The sequence below is a fragment of the Vicia villosa genome, linkage group LG1 (genome assembly GCF_029867415.1).
Source record: "Vicia villosa cultivar HV-30 ecotype Madison, WI linkage group LG1, Vvil1.0, whole genome shotgun sequence".
Lineage (NCBI taxonomy): Eukaryota > Viridiplantae > Streptophyta > Magnoliopsida > Fabales > Fabaceae > Vicia > Vicia villosa.
Genome location: NC_081180.1, coordinates 16,971,121 through 16,986,411, shown reverse-complemented (window position 1 = coordinate 16,986,411; position 15,291 = coordinate 16,971,121). Strand labels below are relative to the sequence as shown.

At 33.8% G+C, this 15,291-nt stretch overlaps 1 protein-coding gene across 1 annotated transcript; it reads right to left on the bottom strand.

Moving 5' to 3' along the window:
* Positions 1 to 7,911: 7,911 nt before the first annotated feature.
* LOC131654868 (uncharacterized) lies at positions 7,912 to 8,946 on the bottom strand. The gene has a single exon (XM_058924820.1). It carries the CDS (start codon positions 8,944 to 8,946, stop codon positions 7,912 to 7,914), a length of 1,035 nt encoding a protein of 344 aa, XP_058780803.1.
* Positions 8,947 to 15,291: the final 6,345 nt, after the last annotated feature.

Below are 15,291 nucleotides of genomic sequence, written 5' to 3'. Positions count from 1 at the left end.
CTTTGAAAAGATCAAAACCCTAGTTTGAGGGTTGTTGTTTAGGAGAGTGTACAGTCAGTCAAATCTTGAGCTTCTGATATTCAAATGAGCTTGAGTATAAAAATGTGGTGGGAAAATTTTGGGGTATGACACCAGCATTTTGTCATTTTTTAATTTAAATCATTATTTCTTTTATCTATTTTGACGGACTTATCAATATTATATAAACTTTTTATTTATTAATTAATTGGGGGTCAAAATTATATATTAATATTAAGGTTAATTATTTAGTTAGTTTTTAGGATCATTGGTTATATTAATATTAGGTCTATTATTTAGGATTTTATTATTATTAAAATTACAATTAGATTGTTAACCTAGTTTATTTTAGATATTTAATAAGTAGGGTAGATGTTTAAGAGTTCAATTATGTTACTGATCAGTGTTATTGTTAATTATTCAAATAATTAGGATAATTAGTTAGATGGGTTAATTAAGATTAATGGACTGATATTTTTGTTGGACCAAAACAAATTAGCAAGGATTGGGCCATGGATCAGGTTTGGATCGGGTCATAACCAACCCGGGTCCTGTTCACCTTCGTTCTCACCCAAACGGAACCAGCCAAACCCTAACGGCGGCCAAGGAATTCGAACCCTAATCATCAATCAAACTTCATCTCAAGCCCAGAAAATGAAATCAAATCTTCAACCAAAATCAAATAACAATCAAAGATATTTGTTGAATGAAGGAAATCTGTGATTGAATCAGTATATTACATTATCAAAATCAATTACAAAGGAAACGGAAATACAAATCAGATCCTAAAACTAATTGAATCAAATCTCAACAAATTAAAACGTAATACAATCAAATCTTTCTTAAAATCTAATCTAAACCTAACACTATAAATATGAAAGAAGAAATTAGAATTGGGGAGGATTTTTCGGGGAAGAAACTCTTGGAGCCGCCGCGAATGAACAAACCCTAAAGATCTTCGAGTTTATCTTCATCTCGATTGAACCTGCAATCACAGAGAAAGAAGAAGAAGATTAGAGGGAGGGAGCTAACACGTTCTAGAATTCAAGAACATAAGGTACCAAATCAAATACTTAGCTTAGGGCTTTCTCTTCGCATGAATGATTGTGGATTTTGATTGTGTTTTTTTTCTGGAAAATTATAGACTAGGGTTCATAAATCTAGGGTTAGGGTTCTTATTTAAGCTAGGGTTCATGAGGGTTAGGGTTTGGGACGATAGGGTTTATTGTTTATGTACGTTTCTGGGTATATTGGATGAAGGTGAGGGTCGGAGAAGAGGAAGATCAAAACGATCTTCATCTGGGGGAGTGAATCTGGGTTTTCTGGGTTGGGGATGGTTGAAGATTTGAAGATCCCGGTTGAATTTCAACCGGAGATCTGGGTTTCACGGCGGACGGGGGTGGGTTTCATGGTGGTAGGTGGTGGTTTTTCTGGGTTTTGTTTGAGTGTGAGGGAGAACTAAGAGAGAGAAGGGGAGGTTAGAGAGAGAAAGATAGGAGAGAAATGAGGCGGAGAAGAGAGACAGACGAGGGATAACACCGTCCTTGTCTCGGTGGGTGAAGAACACGTGGCTTTCTCATGGCCACTTGTTGACGCGTGCGGACATGATTTGCTGCGTATGTCCTACCATACACCTCAACTTGAAACGCGTACAAACCGTCCATTTGGCATCAGATTTAGATTAACAGCCATGATCCTGAACGCACACCAAAGCCACACACCTTCGCCACATACAACCAACGGACCAGGAATAACAATGGGCTTAACCCAAATCCTGTTTGCACCTCCTCAATTACTACCCAAGAACAAAAACATCCCCCCTGTATAAATAAAATAAAAATTGATTAATTAACTTTATAAATTTTAGTTAATTGTTTATTTGTTTTTTTTAAATATAATTTTCTCCTCGATCCGACTATACTTATTAGTCGCATTGGCGAGAAATAAATTTAATCTAAATAATTTATTTATTAATATTAATTCTGATTTAATTGGTTCTCGGCTAATTCTCTCCTCGATCCGACTAAATTTATTAGTCGCATTGGCGAGAGATAAAATAATAAAACATAAATATTGAAATTCATTATCGTGTAGTAACTAAATCTATTGGTTATGAGAGATGATGATAAAACATGAAATTTAATTACATAACTAAAATACACTTTATTTGTTATTCGTGACGATCGAATCTATCGGTCGGAATGGTTAGCAATACTTTATCTAATTCGTTAATTATAATGATCAAATCTATTGATCATCGCACGTAACGAAAACATATCAAACTAGGGTTGTACGCTATAATTAAAACACTCATTTCATCTTCAAATCACAAATTCAAAACTACGATAGGCCATTCAAAAAGCCTTCAAAATAATTTCATAATCAATTCTAAGGCGTACAACCCGTGCCCCGAACTACGTTGACTCTGATTCTCCTAAGGAGATACGTAGGCACTTGGAAACAAGGCGAGTCCCCCTCCTCAAAACCTCAATTCGTTCAAATCTCACTTTTCGCCCTATTCACTTCTTTAGCTATTAAACCTTAATAGTTTAAGCCATAAACCTCCGCCTCTCAATTCAAAACCTTAGGAAAGGGTTAAGGGTGCCTAACACCTTCCCTTGACCTGATTATAATAACTTACCCAAATTTCTTTATACTGTGTAGGGTTTCCTATTCGCCCTGGTAGAATAGGTGGAGACTCTAAACCTTTATTTTTGGGGCAGGTTGCTACAGAGTGCACAATATCTGACCTAGTTCCTCTTGGTACAACGAGTGGAATTTGACGAAAATCACCACCAAATACTACAACTTTTCCTCCAAATATTTCATTGCATGGTTTTGCGGCATCACCCATGATATCTTTCAAAGACTTGTCAGGAGCTTCAAAACACCACTTATTTGTCATTAGAGCCTCATCCCATATAATCAACTTAGTAATTTTCAACAACCCTGCAAGGTCGTCTTTTTTATTAATGTTACATGTGGATGAATCAAGACATGGGACTGGAATTTTGAATCTTGAATGGACGGTTCTTCCTCCTGGTAGAAGTAGAATTGCAATACCACTTGATGCAACATTCAAAACAATATCGCGATTTGAACGTAAGGGTGCCAAAAGTGGGTTCCACATGAATTTTTTTCCGGTTTCGCCGTAACCATATAAAAAAAGACACCTCCTTGTTATTCTGTAACAACTTGCATAATTTCATTATAAATCTTCAATTGCTCGGCTACATGAATATAAAAAAATAAGGATTAGTGAAGATATTTCAAAATAAAAACATATTAAAGAAATGGTCCCTTAGTAGAAGATGGTTGATTTTATTTGTCCTTTTACAAACAAATTTGATTTATGTTACTCCCATTAAAAATTATAAATGAAACCAAATGTTAAATGTGTTTCTAACTGAACATCAATTTTTACTGAAGATGAGCTACCAACTTTTACTGAAGGTAGGAAAAAAATCTAAACATCAACTTATACTGAAGATGTAGATACAAAAGGTACACCGACTTTTACTGAAGGTGGGCTACCAAACAAAGGTATATAAACAACTTTGTCTTTCAAAAATTAGGGGTGCAGACATAAGTGCACGGTCTCAACAAGAATCATCCAGCGATCGAAATTCAATCCATGAAAAAATAGAAAGAAATTGTCAAACAAGACTGGATCAAGTGAGGGCATAACTCACTAGTTTTTTCTATTCAAAATAAATCGAATAGAAGTACTGAAACACAAATCATCCACGAGGAACGAATTCAGGGAGGAATTAAAGAAAGTGAACGCTTTTCTGCCTAGAGGTTCTCTAAATGAAAGAGGACTCTGGTGAAAGTAAACTTTTTGTTAACACATAAATGGATAATGAATGTATGACTATTTTTTATGTATGTGATGATGTATATTTTTGTCAACTGATAGTAAGTGTGCTTTCTAATAAGTATAATTTTTCAACTTTGAAAATCGACACTTTATTATACGCTTCCTTTGGATCATCATCTTCCGCTATATATCATCATCATACAATTGACTAAAAGCATAACGATCAAGCTCAAATATAACTATTGATTTATGCATGCTAAAACAAATCGATTCAAACTTGTTTCAAAGATGTGAAATCATGAAGGAGACTCAATAAATGATAGTAGGCAAAAATAATAAGACAAATAATAAAATAACGGTATTGGAGATGATCCCCTTAAATGTATTACGGACATGCAACTATAAGATATTTTTGCCTACCACTGCCTAGAGATTGGGGTGGACTCTTGAAACCTACATATTCTTGTTAAATCTAAATGTGTAACCTTAAGATATTAAAAAAATAATTTAAGTTGTTAAAGGTTTAATTACTTAGAGATTAGGTTTAAATTAACTTGAGAATGGATAATAACATAAGATGATAATTTTAATTGGTAAAGTCAAAAAATGAGTACAAGGTAAACCCCAAAGTTAGTCTCATCCTTGATAACTATATTATATTTTACAAACACATAATTTACTTTTATCTTATTATTCATACCAACTTTAGAAACTTTTTGTTCAAAGAGTAAAATGTTTAATTTTAATTCAATAATAATTTTAGGTCTTCATCAATTTTGATAATTTTCCCCGTTTATTTTTTGTAATGATTCATTACACTTGTTGAATCGAAATCACATTTTGGTAACATTCAGTGCTTTCTTTTTAGATATTGTTGCTACAATCCTGCTAACTGACATACATATGTAACTATAAATGTCACATTCAATGAATTTGACACCTTATATTTCTTTACGTAATCTCATTCTTCTCTTCAAATAGAAATACAACGAGAAGAGTCGAATAAGTTGGAATTGAATAGTTTAAGGATATTTATATAGTATCTGATGAGGTTTTTTAGAAGAATCCTCAAAGCCAAATGGCTTGTATGGAAATTAAAATTATGAGAAAATTTTTAACCATCATATAATTTTATTTTTTTTTAAATCTTAGTATCCATGTAACCCACATTATATAATCATATAGTGTTATAAATCTATTAAGGCTTCTTAGTCTTCATGTCCTTACAGGTATAACACACACTGGTACTTTTTACCAGTACAAAATTATATTACAATTTTTTTATAATTGAAAAAGAATTATCAAAAGATATTTTTTATATGAAATACAACCCGCGAACTGGACCCATAATTCAGTCTATTTTATGTTTACTTCAGTGTCTTATCAAATCTCAAGCTTCTTATGAAGTGCTGCTTAAAGGACATGTTAGCAATAATTATCTGTATGAATTCTGTAACACCCCAATTCTACCCAACGTTTATATTAAAATCAGAGTGCCAAAATTCCGACTTAACTTAAGGTATTACATTCAACTTTAAAACCAACAACGGAAACAACAATTTTTTTTTTAAACAGATACATAGCACTATAATAAAATAAAGAATTTTCAACAAGTATTTAGTCTCAATGATTCACCTTAAATTAAGTAACTGCAGCGGAAAACAAATCAACTTAAACTGCGAGTAATCATAGCATCTTCCAACAACTTAAATCAACAACAAAATCCTCAAAATAACAACCGAATTCGACTTGAAATTAAATAGCAACATAAATCAAAACAAGCGTTCGTTTCCCCCCGAGTGCTACGTATCAGAGCAACGACACCCAAAAGCTACTAAATCTTTACTCCTCGTTACCTGCACGTTACCAATATAAAGGCAACGGCGAAAACAAAGAAAGGGTGAGATATCGAAAAGTATAAGCAAAAGTATGATAATTGATATATTAGACATAGAATCATACAATATTCACCACATTCATAAATAACGACAATACAATAATCAACCAACTTACATAGCAACCACAACGACGTCAAAATGCGATTCAACATGAAACTCGACTATGCAAATGCATGTGGATCCATCGGAGTAAAACTCTCAGCTTAGTCATATGCCAGATTATTGAGGCATTCCAACAACTTCAACAGGGTGCCATCAAGGCCAACTTAATCGGATGCCAATTCAGGCCAACTTAAACAATGCCATGTTATGCGACAACAATGAACGGCATTCAATCAACAATATCACAACGAAATCATAACAACAACAAAAACAACAACTTAACCGCAACTTAAACAATTTTCAACTTTGGCTATTTGAGCCTACAACTAAAACTTGTCCAAATTCGAGACAAAGCCAACTTATTTCAACGGTACCTGCAATTCACGCAATTCGGTATAATATTCAACAACATGACCAACCGACGTTATCTAATTATATATATATATATATATATATATATATTCGAACCACCCCGACGAATTTCCTCTACTTCTGGTTATTTAATTTTTTCGCTTAATTTACTAATTCGACTGATTCAACACTATTTCTATTCATTGCTATCACTGCCTATTATTAATTAGCCTCTACAAATTTTATTATTCTGATTTAAATAATTTCCCTGCATTCAAAATTATGTTGTAAACAAAATACAACTCGGTTACTACATGAACCAGTATCTATTAGTAAATCTGCTATCAGCTATTTCTTGTTTCTACTAAACTGTAATGTATCATTCTAAGCCATTATCCATTTATCTATTTTATATATCTATTAGTAAATTAGTATATTATATGTATATACCTATTTTATATAACTAAGCCATTATCCATTTTCAATTTACTAATTAAATTAAGCTTATTTTATGTTTTCATACATTTTCAGGAGAAAGAAAAAGAGTGGATGTATGTGGGACACCCTTCCCCAAGTAAGGGAAACCCGTCCCCAAGCAAGGGATACCCGTCCCCATCTCATTTATATTTTTTTTCTTTTTTGTTCTTGCCTTGGGGACTACAGTCCCTCCCCCAAAGACCCATGTCCCACTTCTATTTCTTCTCTGGTTCTGGATACGCACAGAACCAATTTGTTCAATAAAGTTCATCGATTCACCTACATATTTGTATATATCACAGACTTAATACAACATATTGCAAATGACAATATCCACGAAACAACTTCGTTTTGAAATTTCAGATCAACCGGTACGCCAACAAAATCACAGAAAATCACAAATTCAACACATGAGCACATAATTAGCAGTAAAGTTATACAACTCTAAATCCCATATTACAACCATCATACAATCGATTATATTAGTTGAACCCCACCCCTTACCTTTGGATTGAACGGAGCTCGAAAATTCGATCAGAATCGTGACTGCCAAATTGAATCCTAAGTTGCTAGCACCAAAACCCTTGATCCCAAAAATTCTTTTCCTCTCTGCTACGTACTATTGGTATTTGTTTCTCTCAGGTTTTGTTTTTTAACTACTACGACAACTCTAACAAACCTACTAAATTAAATGGTCTTCTAAACTCAAGTTTGGGTTTTACCAACTAATACCCCTCTATCGCCAATGCCACACGTAATCTAAACTCACTTATTTAATTAAAACTCTCAATTTACTCGCTAACTCTCGTTTTACGGTCAAACTTAATTTACTCAGAAAATTCCCAAAATAATACCTGACACTCTAATAATATTTCTAATACCAAAAATATTAAAAGTCCCCATTAATTATCGATCCGCTATCCCTAACTTATACCAACTAAAACGCCCCCAAAACGCGAAAAATTCCATAAACACTCCAAGCGTCTAAATTAAGCGAATAATCGAATTTCCGGGCGTTACAACTCTTCCCCACTTAGAATATTTTCGTCCTCGAAAATCTATACGACATCACAATAATTAACTTTGCTTCCACACTTCACTTCTCCGATCCCAAATTCTGGTTTTGACTACTTTTTGGCCACTACCCCTCAACAACTCAACCATACTAATTCCTTACCCACGAAAATATTTTATACTAATAACAACAACCCAAGCAACGGATAACACAAGCATCAAATGTAGCTATTAAAGGAGTATTACTAACGAAACATTACCTCCAACACGCTCGTCCTCACAATCAGTCTGACTTACCGCCAACGCGAACACTTTTCCACCAGATTGAGTCTTCTTTGGTTTCAGGCACTGACTCCCAATGTGTCCTTCTTCACCGCAGTTAAAACAAACCATTTCCTTATGTTTGCAATCTGACATAGCATGTCCCATCTTACCACAACGAAAACATTTCTTCACTTCAAGGTTGCACGCATTACTCTTATGACCAGGTTTCTCGCAATTGAAACAAACGACATTGGCAGGAGCTTCTCCCCCACTAGTTCTCTTGCTGTCAGCCACATCTGCTTTACTCTTTCCAACTAGAGCATCATAAGGTGTGCTACGGTTCTGCTTGCCTCTCTTATCTTTGACAATTATGTAATATGCATTATGATCTTCTTCATAAATCCTGCAACTATCAACCAAATTAGGAAAGATGCGAATCTTTTGATACCCAACAGCTTTCTTGATTTCAGAGCGCAATCCGTTCTCAAACTTGATGCGCTTCGAAAACTCAGTTCCTGTTCCATCATAATACGGGTAGAACTTAGCCAACTCAGTGAACTTTGTAGCATACTCTGTCACTGACATATCCCCCTGTTTCAGCTCAAGGAACTCAATCTCCTTCTTACCCCGAACATCTTCAGGATAATACTTCCCTAAAAACTCTCTGCGGAACACAACCCAAGTGATCTCTTCACCAGCAACTTCCAATCTCTGGCGAGTTTCTAGCCACCAGTCATCAGCTTCGACTGCCAGCATATGAGTTCCGTACCGAACCTTCTGCGCATGAATGTTGTCCATCACGCGGAAGATTCTCTCAATCTCCTTCAACCATTCCAACGCGCCATCAGGGTCATGCTTGCCTTTGAAGACCGGGGGATTCTCCCTCTGGAACGTTGCCAAACTGCGAGATCCAGCATTCTCATCAGCATTCGGCTGATTTGCCAAGGCCTGAGCCATAGCCTCCAAAGCAGCAGCAATCGCAGCATCGTTTCTACCTGCCATCTCAACTAAGCACTCCAACATAAACAACAGTCAGATAAAGTAGGTAACAATACTCGATTGTTAACTAACTACGACTCGACAACTCACTTATTTAATTAAAACTCTCAATTTACTCGCTAACTCTCATTTTACGGTCAAACTTAATTTATTCAGAAAATTCCCAAGATAATACCTGACACTCTAATAATTTTCTAATACCAAAAATATTAAAAATCTCGATTAATTATCGATCCGCTATCCCTAACTAATACCAACTAAAACGTCCCAAAACGCGAAAAAATCCATAAACACTCCAAACATCTAAAGTAAGTGAATAATCGAATTTCTGGGCATTACAAATTCTTCTTAATCAATCTGTCCAGTTCCAGTCCTGACGCATCTACGAGTCCCTGTTTTCAAATAATGTCTGCTATTATTATTTCTAATATTGTTAATTCTAGATCTACTAATAAGTGACATTTGAGGCTATGCCACCCTAGCATGCATACTCTTAAACTTGTACTAAACAATTGTAATGTTCCATTCAATAATAAAGATTGTAATTCCTTTTGTACTCCTTGTTGTATGGGCAAGTCTCACAGAATTCCCTCTTCACCATCACACACTATAGATTCTAAGCCCCTGGAATTAATTTATGGTGACCTATGGGGACCTTCTCCCAATTTGTCTACTTTATGTTTCAAGTACTACATGTCCTTTATTGATGCTTGTACAAAGTTCACTTGGATCTACTTTCTTAAAAATAATTCTGAGGCTTTGAATATTTTTAAACTGTTTAAAAACATGGTTGAGTTGCAACATGGACTTCCTATTAAATCCCCTCAATATGACTAGGGTGGGGATTTTAGACCCTTCCACGGGTATCTCACTAAGTTAAGCATACTTCATCAGGGTCATTGTCCCTCACACACACACACCATCAGAATTGTGTTATAGAGAGAAAACATATGAACATAATGGAAACAAGCGTAACCTTGCTTAGCCAAGCATCATTACTTCTTCCATATTGGAAATTTGCCTTTTTCACTGTTGTCTATCTCACTAACAACCTCCTCCTAATCCTCTTATGCTTTATCTTCCTGTTCTCGAAGTTCTCATTCCTGAAGAGCATGCCGCTGGTCAACTGGATCTCACTCTGGTTGAAACTCCTTCTGAGCGGCTACGTGGAGAATCTTCGGGTATGGAAAAGGCACATGCATCATGTTGAAACACTGCTGAAATAACTCTGGAAATTTCTTTGTACAGTTTTGTAAGCAAGTGAACTTTTGTTAGTTAACTTGTAGCAAAGAGCTTTGGTTCGATATTTGCTTAACACTTTTGTATTAATTGTTTGTATTTCAAACTTGTGTAATTTGCTATCAAGGAGCATCCTTGTAAACACAAAAACTTTGTATTCAACGAGTGAAGTTGATAGTTCTTTGAGAGACTAGGGTTGTAGTTAGAACTCTCAAGAAGACACTGATAGTTAGTCTTTGTGGTTTGCAATAAGTGACAATTGTTCTTTGTTATGGTTTGCAATATTGACATGTAGTCTTTATTGTGGTTATGTGATCAATTTGGTTATAGTTGATTGAGTCCTTGTTGATAAGGCAAAATCACCTTGGAGGGTGGATTGGAGTAACTTCGTTAATAGTGAGTCAGGATAAAAATAATTGTGTTATTTATTTTTGTTCTTGTGTTCTTGCGTTTTTTATTTGAGAAGAAATTGTTTATAAACCTTGAAACCCAATTCAACCCCCCTTTCTTGTGTTTCATGCATCTTAAGCAACATGGACTTCCTATCAAATCCTTTCAATATGACTGGGGTGGGGAGTTTAGACTCTTCAACAGGTATCTCTCAGAGTTAGGCATTCTTCACAGGATCATTTTTCCTCATACACACCATCATAATGGTGTTATAGAGAGAAAACATAGACACATAGTGGACACAAGTCTAACCTTGCTTAGACAAGCATCCTTACCTCTTCCATATTGGGACTTTGCCTTTTCCACTGTTGTTTATCTCATTAACTGACTTCCTTCAACCTCGGTTAATTTTCAGGTGCCTTAATCACTTCTGTTTGGCACCATATGACTCAAATGTGAATAAAGTATGAACATGTGAATATTAAATTATAAGAAATTACAAATACGTAAACAAACTATATCTCATACACTCAAATTAGCAAAAATCAAAACAAGTAAACGATCATAGGATAATGTGACTACACTTTTGAGGAAATCGCCCCTAGCTGAGGGACTCGCCCTTTAAAAATAGACGCCTTCAACTGAGGGACTCGCCCCTACTTAAGGCACTCTCCCTTTAAAAATAGACGCCTTCAGTCTAGGGGCTCACCCATAGCTAAGGGACTCTCCCCGTAGTATGTCCGCCTTCGACTAAGGGACTCCCCAATATGGCGATGGCGCACCTTGTATGAAAAAGGAAAGCTTGAAATAACTTCGTCCTAAGATAAGCCCTCGTGCTTGAGGGACTATGTGGTGTTATATTTATGAAGGGTGCAATTTAGGTTGCCCTCACCTAGGAATCTTATCCCCCAGACGATGACTTGGATACTCGCCTAAAGGTATCAATGACATGTAAAGACGTTAGTCAATAAAGATGGAGTCTCCACTAACTTCGGACACATAGGTGGTCAATAACCTCCCCTAATTAGAAGGGAGCGGTTTTTTCCACCCAGGGTTACTCAAACCATATGCCCAGAGCCTCAATAAATACCCTATCTCAAGGATGAGGAAAATTATTCTCTGCACCTTAAAATTGTAGTGCTTACAAAGACATAATGCGCCACTGACCATATTCCATACATTTGTTCTCAAGCACCACCAGTCATTAGTGAAAATTTTCACCTTACGTGAGCAGGACTCCTAAACTGCCTCAAAACAACACCGGGCATGGCTTCTCGTCGCCATAGACAAACTCTAACCACCATATAGTGTTATAAATCTAGTAAGGCCTCTAAGTCTCCATCCTCTTACAGGAGGAACATGCACACATGTACTTTTTGACCGGTACATAATTATATAACAAATATTTTTGTAATTGAAAAAAATTTATCCAAAAATTTGTTTTATATGAAATATAACCCGCAAACTCAACCCCATCAACCCATAAATGAACGAGTCGGTTTGGTTTGATTTTGACTGTGAAATCGCAGGTTGGACGATAAATCCAACTTCTTGAAAAATAAGTTTTTTAAAAAGTCAAAATAAACATACCCAACATTATACTTCTAAATGATTTTTGCCTTTTGAAATAAATATTTATTAATAATATTTTTGATTGACTAATTATAATGTTGATAATCCTATGGGTAGGCTATGAATTACCTTAGTTTTAAAATATTATAAGTCTTTATATTTTTTTTCAAAATTGAAAAATTAATTTTGATATCGTATACGTATAACATAAACATTGAAAATTAAAACATAGTCGAAATCATAATGTTTTTCAAAAAATTATAATTTAAAAATAATTTTTATGAAAAACTATTTGAAATAGTTTAAAAATTAAATGATATTTTGAAACTTTCATATTTTTCAATAACATAAAAAAATATTAAAATAATATTTTAAGACTAATTATTTAAACTAAATTTTCATCTCAAACTTTTATTGTAAATTAAAATATAAAACGAATTTATTACAAAATTAAAAAAAATGGAATGTGTGAGATCGTAAATAAAATCATCACTCTTCTTATTTGAACAAACTTACAGAAGTAAAACCAAAATATAACAAACTTAACAAAACTGAAACTGAAAATGTCTTCTTCTTCTTATTCTTCTTCTTCTCTTTCTGAAGAAATCTTGTTCATTCTCAGAGATCCTAATCCAAAAAACCAAACATTTAATGATCTTATTGGTTTGCATCAACCAGAAGATAAAACAAAGTATATTTTGTCAAACATTTTAGGTCTTTCGTCACTTCCGAATTACAGGTATGGTTAGAGATGTCAAAAGAGCCCTAAATGAAAAAGCCTTAACATTTAGGCCCTCTATATGTTTTTTTTTTTTAAGCCCCATATAAAATGAATATTTTCTTGGCCCCTTATTTTTGAGCCCCTTCATAATTTTGTTTTTTAATGGGTCCAAGAAAGGGGCTCAAAACCAGATTTATTTGAAATAAAATATTTAGTTCTTTTTTAATTATATGATTAAAAATTTTAATTGAAAAATACAAAAATATATTTTTAAAAAATAGTTTTCTTTACAAAATATAAATTTGACTTTATTTTTTTCAAAAATAATAAAATTCGGTTATTTCAAAAAATAAGAAAACTTTGTTTTTTTGCCAAAAAATTAAAAAAGTCTATTTTTAAAAAAAATAAAAAACCGATTATTTTCGAGAATAATTATAATACCCCGATTCTCCGACACAGGTAATTATCACTTAAATTGGTTAATGGTATTTAGAAGACATTCTTGACCAAAGAAATATTATAAATATCTAAAGGAATTAGTTGGATTTGAACTAAATGGCACTTTGGTGATTATGACTTAGTTGGAGGGTATTTTGGAGATAAGACATGTTAGCATGTAATCTTAAGGCCTAGTTTGGTGGAGGGACATAACAAAATCAGAATTCATGGAAAGAAGGAACTTAGAAGCAAGTGAGAGAAAGAAGAAATCATGTTCATCTTTTTCATTTTTCGTATTTCATGGTGCAGCTCTACTAAAAAGGTAATATCTCTTAGCTCACAACTCGGGTTGAGATGACTTTGGATTTTTTGGAAAGCTTATGAAATTTCCTTCAGTTTGATATATTATTTCGTATTAACAAGTTATATATTCAAAGAGAAAAATACAGTTGAAGATGGAGGACTCATGTTGAAAATGGTGTAAAAGATGGAGTTTTGGTCAAGTTAGGAACTCAATTGCAGCATGGATGTCATTTTAATCACCTCTCAACCAAGGTGAGTTCCATAGATATGAACTTGGGTAGGTTTTAGAGAAAATGCATGATTGAGGGTTTAGTTTGTGATATAATCTTTGCATGCTCGATTAGTTGGTGATACATATTCTTTGTATGACAATTAATATTGCATGTTGTTATTCTATAGAAAGGAACTTTGGTAGGTTTCTCGTGGAAAATGCATGATTGAAGGTTTATTTTGTGATACAATCTTTGCATGCTTGATTAGTTGGTGATACATGTTCTTTGCATGACAATTTATATTGCATGTTGTTATTCTATTTTCCTTTCCTGTTGGAAACTTAACATTGCGAAAATAGGTCCGAGGTCGAAAATGCAACAACTTTTGAAACTTTTGGATGATAACTAATATGTTTCAAGATACAGAGTTACGGTTTGTGACATATTTTGGACTCATTTCGAAAGTATTAAGTTGTTCAACACATTTCCAACCGTCCTTATAATTGATTTGACGTACAAGACCAACAAGTATAGGCTACTGCTTCTAAAAATTGTTGGTGTGACCCCACGAACATGACATTTTTGGTTGGGATTGAATTTTATTTTTCAAGAAGTGAATCAGGCGGATACGACGGGTCCGGATAGTTCGAAGTGCGGGTGTACAATTAGGAAAATTTACAGGCTTCCATGTGCTTGTCTAATTTCTAAAAAGATGAAGTTGAATTCCCGGATACGCATGGATGAAGTAATCGATCATTGGAAAAAACTCTGTTTTGATGATTACGAACCGACGAAAGAGGGTGAATCCAATATAATCATCACCATCGAGTTGGAAGAGATCATGGATAAATTTTCTAAAACGGGTGACACCATGGAATATCACATAAAAGAAAAATTGCGAATAAAACCAAGGGTGCGCCTAAGAAGACGAAAAGTACCCAAGATGACACATCAACTAAACAGACTTCTTCTTATCATAATATGTTGGGTTAAATAGCTTTCACCCTTGTAATAATAGCGGTTTTGATTTTCCCCCTGTTAAAAACAATCTAATTAGCTTTTAATTATTTATATATAATTAGTTTTATATAATTGCAAAGGAATTCTATATATTAATGCTCCATTTTTTTTCAATAAATGTCACAAAAATCTAATTAGCTTTTAATTATTTATATATAATTAAAAAAAACTAAACAATAATTATACATATTATTTTTGTTAATATAAACTATCATTTAAACAACAATTACGTTTTAGTTTTAGCTATCATTAACGTTTTATATAGTATATAGCTATAATTAAACTATCATTTTTATAAACTAATTAACGTTTTATATAGTATATAATTATAAACTAACAATAATTAAAAATTAAAAAAACTGAGTAATAATTAATAACAGTAACGTTTCTTCAATGGTTTTTCTGAAAGTCTTGAATCCAAGATCAAATAATTTGCAGAAGCAATTTTCAAAG